Here is an 18,955-nt window from a genome sequence, read left to right on the forward strand (position 1 = left end):
CTTCCAAGGAGTAAGCATCTTTTAATTTCATGGCTGCAGTCACCATCTGCAGTGATTTTGTGGGTATCAGGTGAGATTAAAACATGAGAAACCATTTTTTAATATTAAGAGCTCTACAAATGTGAAAATGGAAATGCAATCAAACATTTCCCCAAATACCAACAGAACATTGGTGGTTTCCTATAGACATGTGTAATAAAAGAAGACCTGTACTGGTCTAGTCCATCTGATGGGTAGATGGAGCTTCTGGTATGCTGTAAAGCCGCAGTAGAATGAAAAAGAGATGGCAGTCACCTTTCCTACTGGCTATGCCCAGGACATTTGGGAGACCTCCCTCTAGTGTTGGTAAGAACGAAAGGTAGGCAGGGTGAATTTTAAAGCCTGAGGCAGCACAATGGATTTGATGCCTCCTTCAGACACTGTGTTCTTTGTAGACAATAAGACAACATCCTCTCCCAAACAGCAGACATTCAATAAGCACTTGTTGATTGATTGGTCTCTGCATTCTTGGCACTCACTGGAACAGTGATTAGCCAGCAGAGACTGTAAAAACACCCACATTTTGGTAATAACCTAAATATCTGCATACTGTGAATGAGGAGGCTGAATGAAAAAATTATGTGAAAACAGAAAGTCAGCTCCCTACATCTCTCTCCTTTATCATTTTCTCTTGGCAGAAGCAGGACTTTTAACAGTGGTATATCTGGGCATCTTAAGGCAAATGAAGGATGGAGCACTGCCCTGCTCCTGGGGGGGCTTTTGGTCTCTATATATGCTGTCCAATGAATCAATCAGTGATGCTGTTCATCACTCAAGTATGTGCTCCTCTCTGGCAGCTCCCAGGCTGTGCCTAGTGAGCAAAGCACAGTGTTTTACAGCTAAACTAAAAATCAGATCTCTTCTATACTGCTTTTCCCCAAGGCTGGCAAAAAAATATATTTTTGTTGTTTGATGGCTGCATGTCTAAGAACACACACACACACACAGAGTCATTCATTTGGTGGTCGGGCCCAATTGGCTGGGATGACTAAGAAAAACTACATTTGTGACCATTTGTTTAAAAAAAAAATAGCACAAGTGGAGTGAAATTGGTGTTTTCTGCTCAGGTTATCTGCCAGGTTAAGAATGCCTTCCTCCCTGCTTTTTAGAAAGCAGGGTGGGGATCAAGTATAGATATAAATTCGTATTAAACATTTATTTTAAGAAACAGACTAGCTATATTTTAAAAACAGGTGATGAAATTACAGTTGCTGAGCATTTTTATTTGATTTAGTATTCTAAGATGCTTATGTTCTATTTAAATGCTAGACTTTTGGCATTTGGCTATGGCATAAGCATCAGAATGGCCACAAGAAAATAACATAGAGATTCTGGGCCAGGAAATACTGTTTCTCTTGCCTAAACCTTTTTCAGCTGTAGTATAGCCAGGTACACATGGCTTTGTGTTTGCTGACATTTTCAGGGACTAGTTGGGGAAAAAAAGGTGGAATTTTTTTTTTCCTAAATCTCTCCTCCTTATCAAAGCCCTCTCAGTCCTACCGTGTCTTAATGAGTCCTAATTTAAATTTTAAAAGAATTTTGGAAAAGGTAACAATACAAAACAAGGTCCAACAGTAACACACATCAATAGCCTTGGCAGTTAAACCCTGATGCAGGTTTCCTGGTTTAATTCCTATGTAGACAAAGGGCATAAAAATTATTGGTTTTCTGCATTATATTCTCTTGTTAATATCTGTGACATCCTTTTTTTGGGTTAATCAGACACCAGGAAAGGAGATCACCTTCAACCCCTTGCCTTCCCTTAAGGAATCCACCATATCAATCTAGCAGGATAAGAGGACAATCTGTTTTAAAAGACTTTGAGGATAGTTGTTTTCAAAACTAACCTCTGTCTTTCCTGTTTTTTTTTCCCCCTTAATTGGGTACAGAGCAGAGAGGACCCACTTGGAGAGAGGTTAATCTATTACTTGAACAGCAGCAGCCATTTATCAAGTCTTGTGATAAATGATTACATAAAGGGTCTAGGCCTCACAAAAACCTTATGGAGTAGATATCACAGGTCCTATTTTACTCTTGAAGAAACTGAGACTCAAAGAGGTTTGGAAACTTGTCCAAAGTCAGTTAGTTAGTGAACACAAAGATATCAAAAAATAAATCCTTTATAGTCTTGCTTGGGAACTCCTAGAGAAACCACCTGCCAAGGCAGGTTAGGCACAATAGAGGTGGATTTAAACCCCGCGTCGGGGAGATCCCCTGGAGGAGGGCATGGCAACCCACTCCAGTATCCCTGCCTGGAGAATCCCATGGACAGAGGAGCCTGGCAGGCTGCTGCAAAGACTCGGACATGAGTGAAGTAACAGCACACATGCACGCACGTGTGGCGTTAGTTTAAGTGTAATGAGTGCAATGTCAGCAAATAAACTGGAATGAAAATGCTGTTATAAAGTCAGAGGAACAAATGAATCTTTAAGAAAAATGTAGCTAAGACTCAAACTTCGAAGCATTTGCCACCCTTTATGAATGTTCCTTTAGCTTATAGTCTGAATAGAAATGAGTAGGAAAAAATGCTTAAATTTATTATGTACTCATATAACACCATGTACATATAATCTACACAATTTTTTAAAGGTTTTATATTAAGAAACCATAATTAAAATTAGGATAAATACTTAGTTTATTAATTGTCAGTCTTTTCTCTGTACCTTGCCTTCAGAACTATACAATTTAATTTAACTATTTACAGAGGTATTTCTTTCATCTCATGAGAATATAATCACATAATCCCATACATTGCAACTGTTTCCTTTTAATTGTAAATCATGGCTGTACTTGAAAATTAGTCTATTATCACAGGAGATCTATCAATTTGATGGGGAATGTATTTGCCAACTAGAATGAAAAAAAGTTAATAAACATTAATAAGCATCTTAAATCAATCATTCCTTTACTCTTGATGTGCTGGTGGATATCAAGATTAATAAATCAGCCCAGACGAATCAAGGGAGGCACACAGAGAGGCAGCTTGATGCCACGTGTAGTTAAGAAGAAAGATGCTTAAAAACAAATTGGAAGATAAGGATGAGGCACTAAACCTGCAGTGAAATGATTTGTAAATTAAACAAAATAAATCTAGATAGTCATCCACATTGGTTCCTTATGTACCACTGGTGATAAAAGTTGGAGGAGAAAACAAAATGCTCGGTCAGGATAAATCATAACTGTTGGCAGCACACTGTGCAAGTTAAGAACACGGACTTCAGAGTGGGCCTGCTCCGGTTTCAATCCAGGCCCCACAACATCTGTTTTGTCACTTTGTCATCTCTTAACCTTCCTGTGCTTTAATTTCTCTAAGTGTAGAAGGAAGTTAGTATTATCTGTCTCACAAAGTTGAATTAAATGAGTTGATATTTTGTTAAGAGCTTAGAATAGCATCCAACATACAATAAGCAATGAGTGATTATTAAATAAATGATATCACTGGCTACTTGCTATCACTTTACATAGCCCTAGTAAAGTGTTCTAGGGCTTTCTCTGTACAACCGCTTTACTGAGGAGAACTGGGAGAGTAAAACACCCCTGCAATATTTAAGTCATTTTCTTGCTATTAACACAGAGTTGAATTGATTTCTTGGGTAGAAATTAAAATTTTTGTTTATCATATTAAAAATAAAAACTCATCATGTTATGTTTAAAACAAATATTACTGAGGCAAGCATTTTGTTACTGGCAAATACAGACAGACTGTTGTTATACAAATACAGTCATTACAAAGGCACCCAGATAATCAATACCTTGTATATCTACTGAAATGCAAAACTTTTGTATAAACACACTTATCAGAAACCCATCAGCAGTGATCTACTTTTGATTACTATATGACAAATGGTCCAGAGAAGCATCAAAAATTCTATTATCTCATTTAGGACAAGTCTCAAGAAAAAGAATGAGTGGGGAAGCCAGATACATTATTTGCATATACAACAGCATGTCCAATTAACCACTTTGCTGACAGAGATTCATTTATTATTCATCTTATTCCAGCATATGTTAATACTTTGAGAGTAGACATGAAAAAATGACTGATACAGCACATCGAATTTTGGAAATGTTAAGTAAGGACTTCAAGGAAGTGCATAGCTTAGAGTGTTGAGAAATATTCTGTTATTTCAATTTTGGAAAGATGTAATATAGAGAATTATTAATTTACAGTGAGTATCTGGGCTCAAAGAGTCTAAAATGGCAAGACTTTCAGAAATCAATATGAAATATAAAATATGTAGACTACTAAATAGTGTTCTGCAAAGCAACTACAAAGTTTAATTTCTATAATATACCTTCCAGATAAAAATCACCAGAGGCATTTAAACTAGTCATGCGTTGGTATTATTTCTCTATACCAGCTTGTAATATAACTTATAATTGAAAAGTATAACTACATATAAAATGACATAGATATGAACGAGAGCATTTTTCTTAAAATATCCAAAAGAGAAGTTCCTCAGGAAAATGACATATTTCTTTAAAAGGTCCTGCTGCTTACCCAAATAAAAGTGCTAATTGAATAGTATATGAGTACCAGGACAGTGAGTTTCCATTTTTGCCCTAAATGCATTTTTAGAACATCATCACAATCACTCATAACAATGTGCTTCATGCTGTGGAACTACATGGATAATGCAATCTTAATGTAAAATTAAGATGAATTAATGTAAAATTAAGATGAATTCAAAACCATTTCAGCGTTAAGAAGCATCAGAAATACCACTCTTCTTTTCTAGCAGTTCTGAATCTTGTAGTCATGATGACTAAATGGTAACTAATAGCCAAGACAGACTGAACCACATAAATAATTACATGCACCAAAGTTAGTCCAATGGCAACTCAAACAATCAAAATAACTGTCAGAAGTAGTGTCCAAGTTAGTGATGTCACTGCCTGTATTCTACCACACATGAAAAATCACTGCCTTATCCTTTATTAAAAAGGTCTATTTCTTTCTCAATGATCATTTTCCAAGATATAGCATAATACTTATTCATCAATTTAGTTACATGGGAAAACAAGTCACCAAATATGTACATGAACACAAAGTCCATAACCTTGCTTTTAAAAACTGTGGGTCACATTATATAATACATTTATACTGGAGATCCCATAGCCAAAAAAGATCTAATATACTGAGTTTTGCAATGAAAATGTCTACAAGATTCATAGAAGCTTCATGTAAAACGTAATATGTACATAACCAAGTATCTTGACTGCACACTGGAGAAAAACCTTTCTACCTCAGTTCCAATTCAAAAATCCACAGATATTAAGTTCATACAATAGACATAGTAGGTTCTTCTTGGCTGCCTGTATAGCTAGTGATTAAAAGGAAGTTTGTCCAGGAATCATCATTTTAGTCATAAAGTGTTTTATCATTATTACATGGCTAATATTACATTATTTACCACTGCCTGAGTATAGTGCTTTATGCTGAACTTTATAATGGTCCTTATTTTTTAATCCATCCCCCCTTACTATTACTTTTCAGCTAAATATCAAAATGCAATATTAAGTAAAAGTTCTTCTACCTGAATGGAAACATAAATTTCATATCTATACTCACCTGAAATTCTTAACAACTATTTGAGTTAACTATCTTTTTTGATTAACTTTATTCTTGATGAGGGAGAAGGCAATGGCACCCCACTCCAGTACTCTTGCCTGGAGAATCCCATGGATGGAGGAGCCTGGTGGGCTGCAGTCCATGGGGTCGTTAAGAGTCGGACACGACTGAGCGACTTCACTTTCACTTTTCACTTTCATGCATTGGAGAAGGAAAGGGCAACCCACTCCAGTGTTCTTGCCTGGAGAATCCCAGGGACGAGGGAGCCTGCTGGGCTGCTGTCTATGGGGTCTCACAGAGTTGGACACGACTGAAGCGATGCAGCAACAGCAGCATTCTTGATGAAGAAATAATTTTTTGTTGCTTTTTTGAAGTAATGACTTGGAAAATGATGAGAGTGAGACAAAACTCAGGTTTTCTAAATTCACATGCCATATTCTTTTCAAAATCCTGCCTCTTAACATATTGGAGTGAGAAAGCAAAAAGTACTGGGGCTACTTAATTAAGTGACCCTGGAAGAATCTTCACCTCTCTAAATCTGTCTTCTTGTCAGCAAATGGTGATCATAAGTCCTGCTAGGGTTATGATGATGATTAAATGACACACTTTACATGAGGGCTCTGTGGAAATATATACATAAAATCCAGCTATTTTTACCAAGTTCTGTCAAAAGCTTGATGGAATTGTTATTTGATCAACACTGAAAAAACTCTTGCATTTTGTGAGGGAATATAATGTTTTAAAAAGCTATTACTGATTTTGGTGTGGAGAAATACTCTTCACCCTACACAGCCCAAAAAAGAACTCAGCTAAAAGACCACGTGAAAGGAAGCAGGTGCTTTTCTAAGAGATATTCTGTAGGACCTTAGTTGACAGGCAAGTAAGTACTCAGCAAGTTACCCTGAGCCTGACCCCCACACCAGGCTGCTGTGCAGCTAAAAAAGGCACCTCTACCTAATGAGGACAACTGGATGGCTTAAGGAGTCTGTATACAATCTTTGCAAAAATATCTCCAGTTACAGCATGTTTACAATCAATGAAGTTCTGGGAAAAGGCAAGAGTATGAGGATTTTAAGAGATCCTTATTGCCAAAAGAATCTTAAGACCTCAAAGTTGAAAAGGATCTTGTCCAATTAAAAAAAAAAAAAGCATATGAATGACAAAACAATATAAAATGCCACTCTCAACATTACTATTGAGATCCTTAACACCTCTAGAAACAATTATGTCTTTCATTAAAAGAAGGCACACAATGGAGTGTAAATGAGGCACTGATAGCTGACTGTATAAAGATGGTTTTCTTTATAGGAATTAAGTTCAGTTGCTATATTCTGTTCTCAAGGACCAAGGTTCAAACTGTCTTAGGTTATCCAGTGTTCAGGAAAAACTGGATAAACGAGTAGAGCCCCTCCTCACTGCTGGAGCACAGGCTTCTAGGAAGAGTATTCTAAACAAGGAGGAAGATGAGTTAGAAGATGAGGGTTCTACTTCCGACTCTGTTACCAATTTGCTTTGATTCTATGAGTTCAGTTCATTCACATTATTTACAGTTCTATTGTCACATCTATAAAATGAGAGGAATGTGCTCCCCAAACTTTAGAGCTGGGAGAGAAGTGAGGTTCAAAGCTGTGATTGAATTCCAGAAGTCACACATTTACACACATTACTGGTTGAATCAGAACCAGAATTCCTGATTTCAAGATCTGGTTTTTCCTACTACATATGTATTCACTCTGAAATCTCTTACAATTTTTTAAAAGTGTATTTTATCATGGTAAGAACACTTAACATGAGGTTTACCCTCTTAGGAAAATTTTAAGCGTACAATACAGTATTGTTAATTGTAGTCACAATGTTGTACAGAAGATCTGTAGAACTTACTCGTCTTGTGTAATTGATACTTTATGCCTGTTGACTAGAAACTACTTCATTTCCTCTTTTCTCCAGCCCTAGGAACCACCATTCTGTCCTCTAATTCTATGGATTTGATTGTTTTAGATGTTTCATATAAGTGGAATCATGCAGCATTTTTCTTTCTAAGACTGGCTTATTTCACTCAGTGTAACACCTTCAAAGTTTATCCATGTTGCAACATACTACAGAATATCCTTCTTTTTTAAGGTTGAATGCATATTCCACGTTTTCTTTATATATTCAATCCAAATCACAGTATGATATCACCTAATGCCTGTTAAGATGGCTGTTATCAAAAAGACAAATTTTGACAAAGAGGTGAAACTGGAACCCATATACACTATGAGTAGGAATACAAAATGCTACAGCTACTGTGAAAAATAGTATGGGTGTTAATCAAAAAATTATAAATACAACCATTGTTTGATCCAGCAACCCCATTTCTATCTATTTATCAAAAACAATTGAAATTAGGATTCTGCAGATGTCATCACTCCCATGTTACTGTAACATCCTTCACAGTATCAAAATGTAGAAACAAATTTTTTTTAACAAACATTTTTTGGGGGCCTATTATCATCTGAGCACTTAACAAATCCATGGTCCTATTTACTCTTCATGGAGATGTAACTCATTGTATTTTCATTTTATAGGTTGAAAAATTGCACTCAATATGCCAGCAAATTTGGAAAACTCAGCAGTGGCCACAGGACTGGAAAAGGTCCGTTTTCATTCCAATCCCAAAGAAAGGCAATGCCAAAGAATGCTCAAACTACCGCACAATTGCACTCATCTCACATGCTAGCAAAGTAATGCTCAAAATTCTCCAAGCCAGACTTCAACAGTACGTGAGCTGTGAAATTCCAGATATTCAAGCTGGATTTAGAAAAGGCAGAGGAAACAGAGATCAAATTGCCAACATCTGCTGGATCATTGAAAAAGCAAAAGAGTTCCAGAAACACATCTATTTCTGATTTATTGACTATGCCAAAGCCTTTGCCTGTGTGGATCAGAACAGACTGGAAAATTCTGAAAGAGATGGGAATACCAGACCACCTGACCTGCCTCTTGAGAAATCTGTATGCAGGTCAGGAAGCAACAGGTATAACTGGACATGGAACAACAGACTAGTTCCAAATTGGGAAAAGAGTACGTCAAGGATGTATATGATCACCCTGCTTATTTAACTTATATGCAGAGTACATCATGAGAAATGCTGGGCTGGAGGAAGCACAAGCTGGAATCAAGACTGCCGGGAGAAATATCAATAACCTCAGATTCGCAGATGACACCACCCTTATGGCAGTAAGCGAAGAAGAACTAAAGAGCTTCTTGATGAAAGTGAAAGAGAAGAGTGAAAAAGTTGGCTTAAGGCTCAATATTCAGAAAACTAAGATCATGGCATCTGGCAAATAGATAGGGAAGCAGTGTCAGACTTTATTTTTTTGAGCTCCAAAATCATTGCAGATGGTGACTGCAGCAATGAAATTAAAAGATGCTTACTCCTTGGAAGAAAAGTTATGACCAACCTAGACAGCATATTAAAGATCAGAGACATTACTTTGCCAACAAAGGTCCATCTAGTCAAAACTATGGTTTTTACAGTAATCATATATGAATGTGAGAGTTGGACTATGAAGAAAGCTGAGCACCAAAGAATTGATGTTTTTGAACTGTGGTGTTGGGAAAGACTCTTGAGAGTCCTTTGGACTGCAAGGAGATCCAACCAGTCCATCCTAAAGGAAATCAGTCCTGAATATTCTTTGGAAGGACTGATGTTGAAGCTGAAACTACAATACTTTGGCCACTTGATATGAAGAACTGACTCATTGGAAAAGACCCTGATGCTGGGAAAGATTGAAGGCGTGAGGAGAAGGGGACGACAGAGGATGAGATGGCTGGATGGCATCACTGACTCAATGGACATGAATTTTGAGTAAGCTCCAGGAGTTAGTAATGGACAAGGAGGCCTGGTGTGCTGCAGTCCATGGGGTCGCAAAGAGTCGGACTCGACTGAGGGACTGAACTGAAGTGAGGTTGAGAAAACAGTCTTAGGGAGGATAAGGAAGTTAGTGAATTTATATAAGGTGAGAAATTGGCAGTGGCCAAATTTTCACATAGATAATGATTTTGAGAATTATCTTCACCAGACCGAGATGCCTCAACTACTTTTGTTAATACATTAGTGTGAACTTAAATCAGTGAATCCCCTGCCTTAAATACATTTGCAAAATAAGCCTTATTTCTATTTGAAAAATAAAAAGCTCTGTTTTTGTTAGAGGAAATATATGCAGCTACTTGGTGGAAAGCAATTGTGTAAGGAGCTCTTTCTGGAACATTAACATTAAAGGATAATGCAAAGTGATGTAGCTAAAATTCACTATGTTGATGTTTTCATCAGATCATTTCATGTTGAGCCCTGGATGATTTCTACATATACATAAAGTTTATAGCTTCTGTATTTATGCTCAGAGGCTATTTGTTTTTAAAGGGCAAGTTTGTTTAAAGATGAACCCTTTCTAACAATAGCTTGCTGTATTTTTGGAACTAAATTGCAAAAATTTTTGATAGTCATGATTGGGTATATTAGTTCCTCCTCTCTCCCCTCTGCTACCAATGTCCCCCTTGTTACCTGACCTGTCATGATATCTGGTGCACAAACACAAAAGCATGCACATATTACCAAATGAATGAATGGAAGAAATCAATATATTAAAGTTAAGGGCAACTGAGACACTAGAGTCTTGGACTACTTGGGCCATAATTAATTCAAGGATTCTTCCAGGAGGATTAGCTGAGAAGCTTGTCTAAAATATCATGGCAGAGATCCACACTTTTGTCCAAGAAGCCAAAATAAGGAACAAATGTGGGGTAGGGTTACCTACTTTAGCAGAATATTCATAGCTAAAAGTGTTCTGAGTTACACATATGAATCAATTACCAGGAAAGCAAAATTATTCTTCAACACAGTAAAGTCAAGTATATTTTGAAAGGTGTTGTTAACTCTCTTGGTTGCTAGACAAAAGAGCAAAGGGATCACTCTATCATACAGCACCCTCCCGACTGTGAGGAAGACAAAAACCTCCTCAGAATCAATGAAGTGATCCATGAGACACCTGGCAGATGCCATCAGCCTCTCTCACAGTATCCACTATCGTTAATACATGCTGGCAGCAAGATGTGAAGTCCTGGTCCTTGATAATGATTTCTACTCCAAGAGATTAACCATGAAAGCACATGGAGGACCCTCTCAGTTCAAGTTTCAAAAGCTCTGAGCTCATGCAATTGCTCTGGGCTATGGGCTGTGCAGAGTTGATTCTAATTCCTCTTTGACTCCAACTAGAGACTTGGCTGTATATTTCGGTGGCCCTGTGGTATGCCTCAGTATCCCTACAAGGAAAAGGGTATTCAAACTGCCTCCAAAAGCGCCCATACTTTTTAGAAGTTTAGTGTGTGTATGAAAGTGCCTCTGAAAGAGAAATGTTATCAATTTAAGATACAATTATTTTCCTTATAGAAGCACATTGGGCTACCTCAATTATAAACCACACTTTTTAAAATCTGTTAACATTCCCTTCTGGGAAAGCCCTTTAATAGTATAAGCTAATCATGGCGGTAAAATTTCCGGAGCTCATACTAGTGGGAGGAGAACGGCTGGCGCTGCTATGTTCATTCCTATGATGGTTTTCTCTTTCCTTTATCTCCTGAAATTATTGAGATGCTCTAAGCTTATTTTTGAAAGTATGCAGAGGTACTTAGGAAATCCAGGAGCAGAGATAAAAACCTGAGCATCGTACTGACATCATTCTATGCTCAGCACATATGGCACCTCACTAAAGCAATACCAACTGAACACACTGGCTTATTCTGAACTCTTGCTGGCTTTCAGTAGCAGTCTTAATTACAAGCAGGCTTGCTTTTTATCATTTACAGTCACATAGTTCTCCATTTATTTGACTAGGAAAATTGAGTTTTTCTGTGGAGGTATTTTCAACCTTTATATATTTAAGTACATGCAAAATAAAATAGGATCTTGCAGTGATCTCAAAACCCGCTTCTCATATTCATTAAAAAAAATCCTCATCATAATCTCTGCAACTGGGTCAGCTTGCACAAAGATGCTCAGGGTAGCGATGAGTGCTTTCAGCACCCCGCAATCCTTGTAAGTGACACCTCGTAATAGTGCAAATGAAGCATGGCATGATGAGAAAATGAAGAAGAATGGACCTGGACAGTCAACCCAGCAGTTTTCAAAACACAGAGAGGAGACTCAATTTTGTTCCCTTGAATACACCACACATGATTTTTCTTTTACACGTTTGAGCACATGCATGCTTTCCCTGTTATGAGAAAATTGTCTCATGATTCCACAAAATCCTATTATAAGCAAACAGGGTAGCTCGTGTGTCATCTATATATGTATATTTGCCATAGTCTCAATTTTTGAGCCAAACTTCATTTACACCTGCCTTGATTTTCAGCCAGGAGTTTATCATATTGTCACTCACCTTTGTGCTTTTCCTTCACCCTCATCTATGAGGCTCAGAGATTATTTCCTTGTGGGCTCTCTGTCTAATTAGCTGAATATTCAGAGAGTTTATTGACCCAACAAATTCAACATCACCTCTTTCTTATTAGGTTTCTTTTAAGCCATCACCCTACCTGCTCTGCTCTCAGCCTCTCTGCATCCCCACCTCAGTCGCGTCTCCACCTCACTCCTGTCTCTCCATCTTCCACCCTCAGAGGCTTATTTCATCCTTAACATGCCTCAGTTGTTCTCTAGACAAGAGTTTACCCCTCGTTCAAGGGAGAGAAGAGAGAAAGTACGAAAAACCCACAGCTGCTTTTATTTGGTGGAGGTTGGCTACTGACTGGTAAGTTTGCTACCCTGATTAAAAAAGGAAAAAAAAAAAAAAAAGAATATCAGAAAGCTTCTTCCAAAAGTATGTGTGAGAAGGGTGTGAGAGTTTCAAAAAGAAAAAAAAAATATGACCATACAACAGAACCTTCGAAGGAAAGAGAAAGTTTTCTGACTCAATAATACCAACTGCTGCTAACATACAATTCCCTCCGCCATCCATCCATCCTTTCCCTTTCCCAGCGATAGATACGCCTGGTTTTTCATTCACGCACAGAATCACTACATTCTGGTGGGAAGGAAGTGTTTGCAGAGACCAGCAGAGGGCGCCTGACTGGGGCAGAAGCTGCAATGGTAGGAGGACCAGGGTGCCTCTCCACGGCGGGGCCCCTCTTGGTCTTCTGTTTTTCCCACAACCCCCGGATGCCCTCCCATTTCAGCCACATCCCTTGGGAGACAGGCAGAGCCGCAGCAAAGAAGTTAATATGCATACAAGATTATTAGCCAAGCGCTCCCCACTGGTACAATTAGGTGCCCCACCCTCTCGCATACCCCATCTGGCTCACCGCACCCACCCACGCTGTCTGCCCCGCCCGCGCCCGGGCTCGCCTCCTTTCCTCCGGGTTCACACAATTTTGCACAAAGGCCGGGCAGTGGGTAAGGACTGCACCCGGGAAAGGGAGCCGCAAGCTACCAGGATACTGTGGGCAAGGAAGAGAGCTAGGCAACTCCTTGCTGTTTCAGAGGGATCTTTCCTTCCTGTCACTTTGTGCCAAAAAAAAAAAAAAAAACAACCCTTTGGAGGCATCACTCAGGTCTCCATCCTAGGCACGCTGAACTGGAGAGAGTCCTAGAGAGGGAACTGGGAGAAGGAAGGGAAGGGATTCCTGGGCCCATTGTAAGTGTCTCAGCCACTCCTAAGGAAGATGCCCAGGGGATTTGTTCTCCTCAGTTGGGTTGGGCTGTAGCCTCTCACATCTAACCAGAACTGTCTCCAGGTGGGAAGCCTTCCCTGGGGAAGGGGCCATTCTGCTGTAACTAGCAGCTGCTGGGGGGTGGGGGGGGGGGGCGGGAGAGGAATTCCCTAGGGAGGGGTAAAGGGTTCAGTGAGGAACCAAGTCTGAAAGGGAAAGGGGCCCCCGCAAGCAAAAGAGGGAGAAAAAGATGTAAAAAGAATGTCCGTAACTTTCACCTTGCTTCTTAAAGTAACAGACTTTACACCAGGGGAAAAGAAAAATTGGGACTGGGGGAAGACACACACACACACACACACACACACGCACACGCACACACACAAACTGCTGATGTTTTATTTATTGAAAACTCAGAGAATCTGAAATAGGCATTTATCTGAAGATGCCAGGAACCTGGCTTTACACTGCTGGCCATTCTGGAGAAGAAACCTGCCAACCAAAGCTTTCCTCCATACTCTGCTCTTTACAAAGGAATTCCCGGTGAGGAGAACAATTCTCTCTGTTCTAACTTCTCCTCCTCCAGGCAGACCTCCTAGCTTAATTATACCAGCCAGCACTGACCCACCTGCCCTCTTTGGGGAACACTACACTCTGAGGAAGGAGGACACAGGACCTCCCTTATCCCAACAGCCTTCAGACATGATCCAAAAAGAAGCATATAAGTGTGAGGGATGGGGAAAAGCGGATGGGGTTCAGGGGTCCTCTCTAAACTGGGTAGGGCCTGGCAATCATAAGAGAGGGTGCCTCCACCACCTTCCTACCTTCTCCAATTAAGAGAAGAGGTGGGGACAAGTGGAAATAGCCTCCTGTTGAGTGAGTCCCGGGACCTGCCACCATCACTGCAGTCTGGATGCTCTTTGGAGGAACGTGCGGGCTGGAACCTCTCCTTCCCCCAGACCAGGGAAGATGGGCAGGAGGTGGGGCAGCACACAGCACAGACAAAAGGTTCGGCAGAGCGCTCCTCTCTCGGGAGCTCAGGTCCCTGGGCAGAGCTCGGTCCCCTATTCGGCCACACTGAGTGACCTTCTCGCTAGTAACGCCCCCTTCCCGCGGGGCCCAGGCGCCCGACCAGGGATGGTCCTTTAATAGGTGCCCACATCTCTCTCCCGACACCCCCCGACATGGAACGCCCCTCCCACCCCTCACCACAAACACCCGCGACGCCTTCCTCCAACCCCTTTCTATTGTCTTCAAAGAGATAAGTGGCTCCCACCAAACACACCCAAATGCACCTCCCTCCCTCGCGCTCCCATTTCTCCGAGCCTTAAGGGCCGAGAAGCGAGTGCAGGGTTGGAAGCGGGGAGCGAGGGAGTAGCCCGCGAGAACTTGGCATCGCAGACCCACCGTGTCCGCCTCGCAAGGATGCCGGTGACCTGTAGATTGCAATAGGCACTGAATGATGCTTGCTGCTGCCATGGAAATGGTGGATGTGGTGCGCTCCCAAACTGGACGCCCCCCAAGCCACTCCTAGGAGGCCGCTGAGGGTGAGCGGGACTATCCAGAGCAGGGCCAGGCGCCCCCCCGCGCCGCCGCCGCCGCCCCCAGGCGAGCCCAGCTCGGCTCCGCACCGGAGCATCCTCTGGTACATGGCGGGGCGCCCGCCGAGGGGCCGCCGCCGCGGGAGGCAAAGTTTGGGGCGCGGGGAGGGGAGAGGGCGCTGGGGAGCGGGCAGCTCAGGGTGGGCTGCAGGGCCGGCCGCCTCACCGCGCCAGGGCACCCATCCTCTCCCTCCTTCGGACAGTCTTCTCGGGGTCCTGGAGTCCGCCGTGCCTTGCACCCCAAAGATTCCGAAACATAGCCGAGGCGAATGCAGCTGATAGGGGCTTGTCCGGAAAGGCAGTCCCGGGGAACAGCAAGCGCGGAGCGGGCGGCTGCTCCCAGATTTCCAGGGCTCCAGGTTCTCGAGAGATACTCCCAAAGAGTTTCGGGCAAGTGCGTGCCGGGGGTGGGGAGCGGGGAAATGGTTTAAAGCTCCTCCCGGAGGGTCCTCACTTCTACATGACAGCCATCCACCGCGAATCCACTAGGTAAATCCGTTTAGCATTGTGTGTGGGAACCGAGGAGGCCACTTCGCCGGCCCAACCTCCTTTCAAGGGAGAAGCAGACCCCATGGACTCCAGGCGCCCCTTCGCTCCATTCAGCTCGGGCCGGCTCGCCCGCTCGCGCCAGCCTCCCCCGGGCAGCGCGCGGAGCAGCGGCGCGCATCGCCTGCTCCCGAGGCAATCTCCGCGTCCGCCGCCTCCTGACACTTACGCCCGGCAAGGGGTTCAGAGGGAAGAGTGCACCCTTACGAAAGAAGCAGGGATCGAACGGGGGAAAGAGAGCTGGGGAAAAGCAGAAGCAGACAAAGGAGTGGGGCGAGGTGGGGGGGGGGGGGGGGAGAGCAAAAGAAAAAGAAAAAAAAAAGAGAGAAGAAAAACCACACAAGCTGGCGAAGCGAGGGGCTCTATGCAAATCTGCAGTCTCCAAACAGCAAATCACTGAAGCTCGGATGCAATGCAGAGGACGAGCCTATGTAACGAGGGAGGCTGGTCTAGCTTCCCACAAAAATCGCCCTGCTTTGCCTTTCTCAAGCATTCTCCACACATCAAAGGGACACGTGTACCGCGATGCGGGGAACACCTAAAAGGCAACTCTCCCTCCTCTGCCAGGTGATCCCGCCGTCTGAATTACAACGGCAAATGGCACCCTTCCCCTACCCCTACGGTTTAGATGTAACCAGTGTCTTGAGAGCTCTTAAAAGAGAAAGAATTCGGCTCTTTTTATTGGACCAAACTTGTTCTGCCAGGTGTTCAAACCGAATCTGCGAAATATGGCATGACACCATCTACTCAAGCATCAGTTTTGATGATCTGTTAATTACACATATTACTCATAACAAAGAGCCCTGGTTCCTACTACAATATCCTATTTCATATAAGGCAGTAGAAGTGCAGGGAGCCAAACTACACAAGGAGGAAAAGGAAGGAGTAAATCTGGCCATTGAGGAAGAGACAGAAAAAGAGAGAATAAGAGAGAGAAGGAGACAGCTGAGAACGGATGACAGAAGAAAGAAACAGTATGAATGAGACTGTGTCTTGGTCCAACATTTTAGGGTTCTTTAAGAACCCCCAAGATCTCTGTAAAAGCACAGCTATGAAGATCTTTTATATGGATGCAGTTCTGCTTTTCTATTATCATGTTTCACAAGGAAAATAACACCAACAAATCAGGACATAAAAATTCCTTAATCTAGTACCCCTAAGGAAGAGAGGACATTATATTCTATTGGTGAAATGAAGAATCTTTAACCTGAAACCATGTGTCCTGGAAAAGACAACACACAACTGAGAGTAAAAATCTTAGCATGGCAAGTAGACTTAGCCATGACGACCACAGTCACTGCCAGCGGCTGCTGCTGCTGCTAAGTTGCTTCAGTCGTGTCTGACTCTGTGCGACCCCATAGAAGGCAGCCCATTAAGCTCCCCCGTCCCTGGGATTCTCCAGGCAAGAATACTGGAGTAGGTTGCCATTTCCTTCTCCAATGTGTGAAAGTGAAGTCACTCAGTTGTGTCTGACTCTTAGCGACCCCATGGACTGCAGCCTGCCAGGCTCCTCTGTCCATGGGATTTTCCAGGCAAAAGTACTGGAGTGGGGTGCCATTGCCTTCCCTGCACTGACGGCTAGTAGACAAGATATGGAAGTATGATTAAAACAGTTCCCTGGTTTCTAAAAGAAGATAAAAACTATGGCATGACTAGTGGCTGGACTTTTTTTTGTGTTTATTCCTATTTAAAGACAAAGGAAAACAACTCTGAGTAAGCACTACCTCTCACAGGCTACTTACTGTCTATATAATCCCTTATGCCAACAAAATTATGTATTGAAAAAAGGAGTTCTAGAAGGATTTGATACAAATCATCCACTCACCCAATTGGTCATTTAGATGAATGGCACCCCACTCCAGTACTCTTGCCTGGAAAATCCCATGGACGGAGGAGCCTGGTGGGCTGCAGTCTGTGGGGTCGCTAAGAGTCGGACACGACTGAGCGACTTCACTTTCACTTTTCACTTTCATGCATTGGAGGAGGAAATGGCAACCCACTCCAGTGTTCTTGCCTGGAGAATCCCAGGGATGGGGAAGCCTGGTGAGCTGCTGTCTATGGGGTCACACAGAGTCGGACACGACTGAAGCGACTTAGCAGCAGCAGCAGCACTGCTTCCTAGTTCATTCAGAGTCAATCCTGGGACTCTGGTGGTCACTATGTTACCGGTGTACAGGGACTGCCTAATCAAATGTGTAGCATTCCAACACCTTACATCCTTGGCAAAAGTTTACTTTATTTTACTGAAAACATAATGGTTCAGTTCAGCTCAGTTCAGTTGCTCAGTCGTGTCAGACTCTTTACAACCCCATGAACCGCAGCACACCAGACCCCCATGTTCATCACCAACTCCCAGAGTCCACCCAAACCCATGTCCATCGAGTCGGTGATGCCATCCAACTATCTCATCCTCTGTCATCCCCTTTTCCTCCTGCCCTCAATCTTTCCCAGCATCAGGGTCTTTTCAAATGAGTCAGCTCTTCACATCAGGTGGCCAAAGTATTGGAATTTCAGCTTCAACATCAGTCCTTCCAATGAACACCCAAGACTAATCTCCTTTAGGATGGACTGGTTGGATCTCCTTGCAGTCCAAGGCACTCTCAAGAGTCTTCTTCAATACCACAGTTCAAAAACATCAATTCTTCGGCTTTCTTTATAGTCCAACTCTCACATCCATACATGACCACAGGAAAAACCATAGCCTAAATAGCTTAGTCAGGCTAGTGAAGGTGCTTTTATCTGTTTAAATACACCATGTCTCCCAACTTACCACAACTGCTTAAAGATCAAGAGAACCCAAATCCAGCACTTTCCACTGTGTCCTGTTCCCATCCTTATCCCCAATCCATTTTCTCTCATTTTGTTACTTTTTAGCATGTGGGTTTTAATTCACTAGATTGTAAATATCCATTTTTAAAACATCCAGTAAGCTTCAAAAGGAAAAATGAGGAGCACTAATTTAGGAGATGGGAAATCTGGGCTGCCTTCTTGGCACTGCCATTTAAAATACTGGTTATGTCACATTAGTAACCTAGCATCTCCCCAAGGCTCTGTGGCTTCCTTTATAAAACAGTCATGTCCCTGTCTTTCCTAACAATCCCACAGGGCAGGAAGGGTATAATGTAATATTTAATGAGAGAGGGCTTTAAAATATATCAAACACTCCACAGGGTACAGGCAGTATGTCTCTCGTTCTGTAGAGGTCTAACATATTGGAGCTGATGGGCCTACACCATTCATCTGGTTCCTTTCCATCTATAGATATGTAGAGCACTGCATGGTTCTCTGATAGCCTGGTTAAGCGTGATGATCTGTCCTTCCCTTCCTAACTAGATAGTAGATTCCTGAAGGGGAGAGGAGACAAACCTTCATTTGTACTCCCTCTAGTGCCCGGCATTTGTGAAATGAAAATGTATCTCTTAATGCATATAGTCAATTGTCATTATTTACAGAAATTATGGTCTAAAAAGTGACTATGAACACTGATTTAGGGAATACAAACCATTGCTCCTAT

General features: G+C 42.1%; 1 protein-coding gene across 30 annotated transcripts in view; it reads right to left on the minus strand.

The window, feature by feature from the left end:
- NRXN1 (neurexin 1) overlaps positions 1-18,955 on the minus strand; it is a 1,214,076-nt gene that overhangs the window by 450,524 nt on the left and 744,597 nt on the right. For 2 of the 30 annotated variants that reach the window (XM_027555258.1, XM_027555256.1), the window contains exon 1: positions 14,702-15,730. The exons of 26 other annotated variants lie outside the window; for them this stretch is intronic. In XM_027555258.1, coding sequence (XP_027411059.1) covers positions 14,702-14,945 — 244 coding nt within the window. In that variant the 5' untranslated portion in view covers positions 14,946-15,730. Of the gene's footprint in view, positions 1-14,701; positions 15,731-18,955 lie in introns of those variants that run through there. 2 more of the 30 variants (XM_027555257.1, XM_027555255.1) reach the window with 1 other exon arrangement.

This window comes from Bos indicus x Bos taurus, chromosome 11 (assembly GCF_003369695.1).
Source record: "Bos indicus x Bos taurus breed Angus x Brahman F1 hybrid chromosome 11, Bos_hybrid_MaternalHap_v2.0, whole genome shotgun sequence".
Taxonomy (NCBI): domain Eukaryota; kingdom Metazoa; phylum Chordata; class Mammalia; order Artiodactyla; family Bovidae; genus Bos; species Bos indicus x Bos taurus.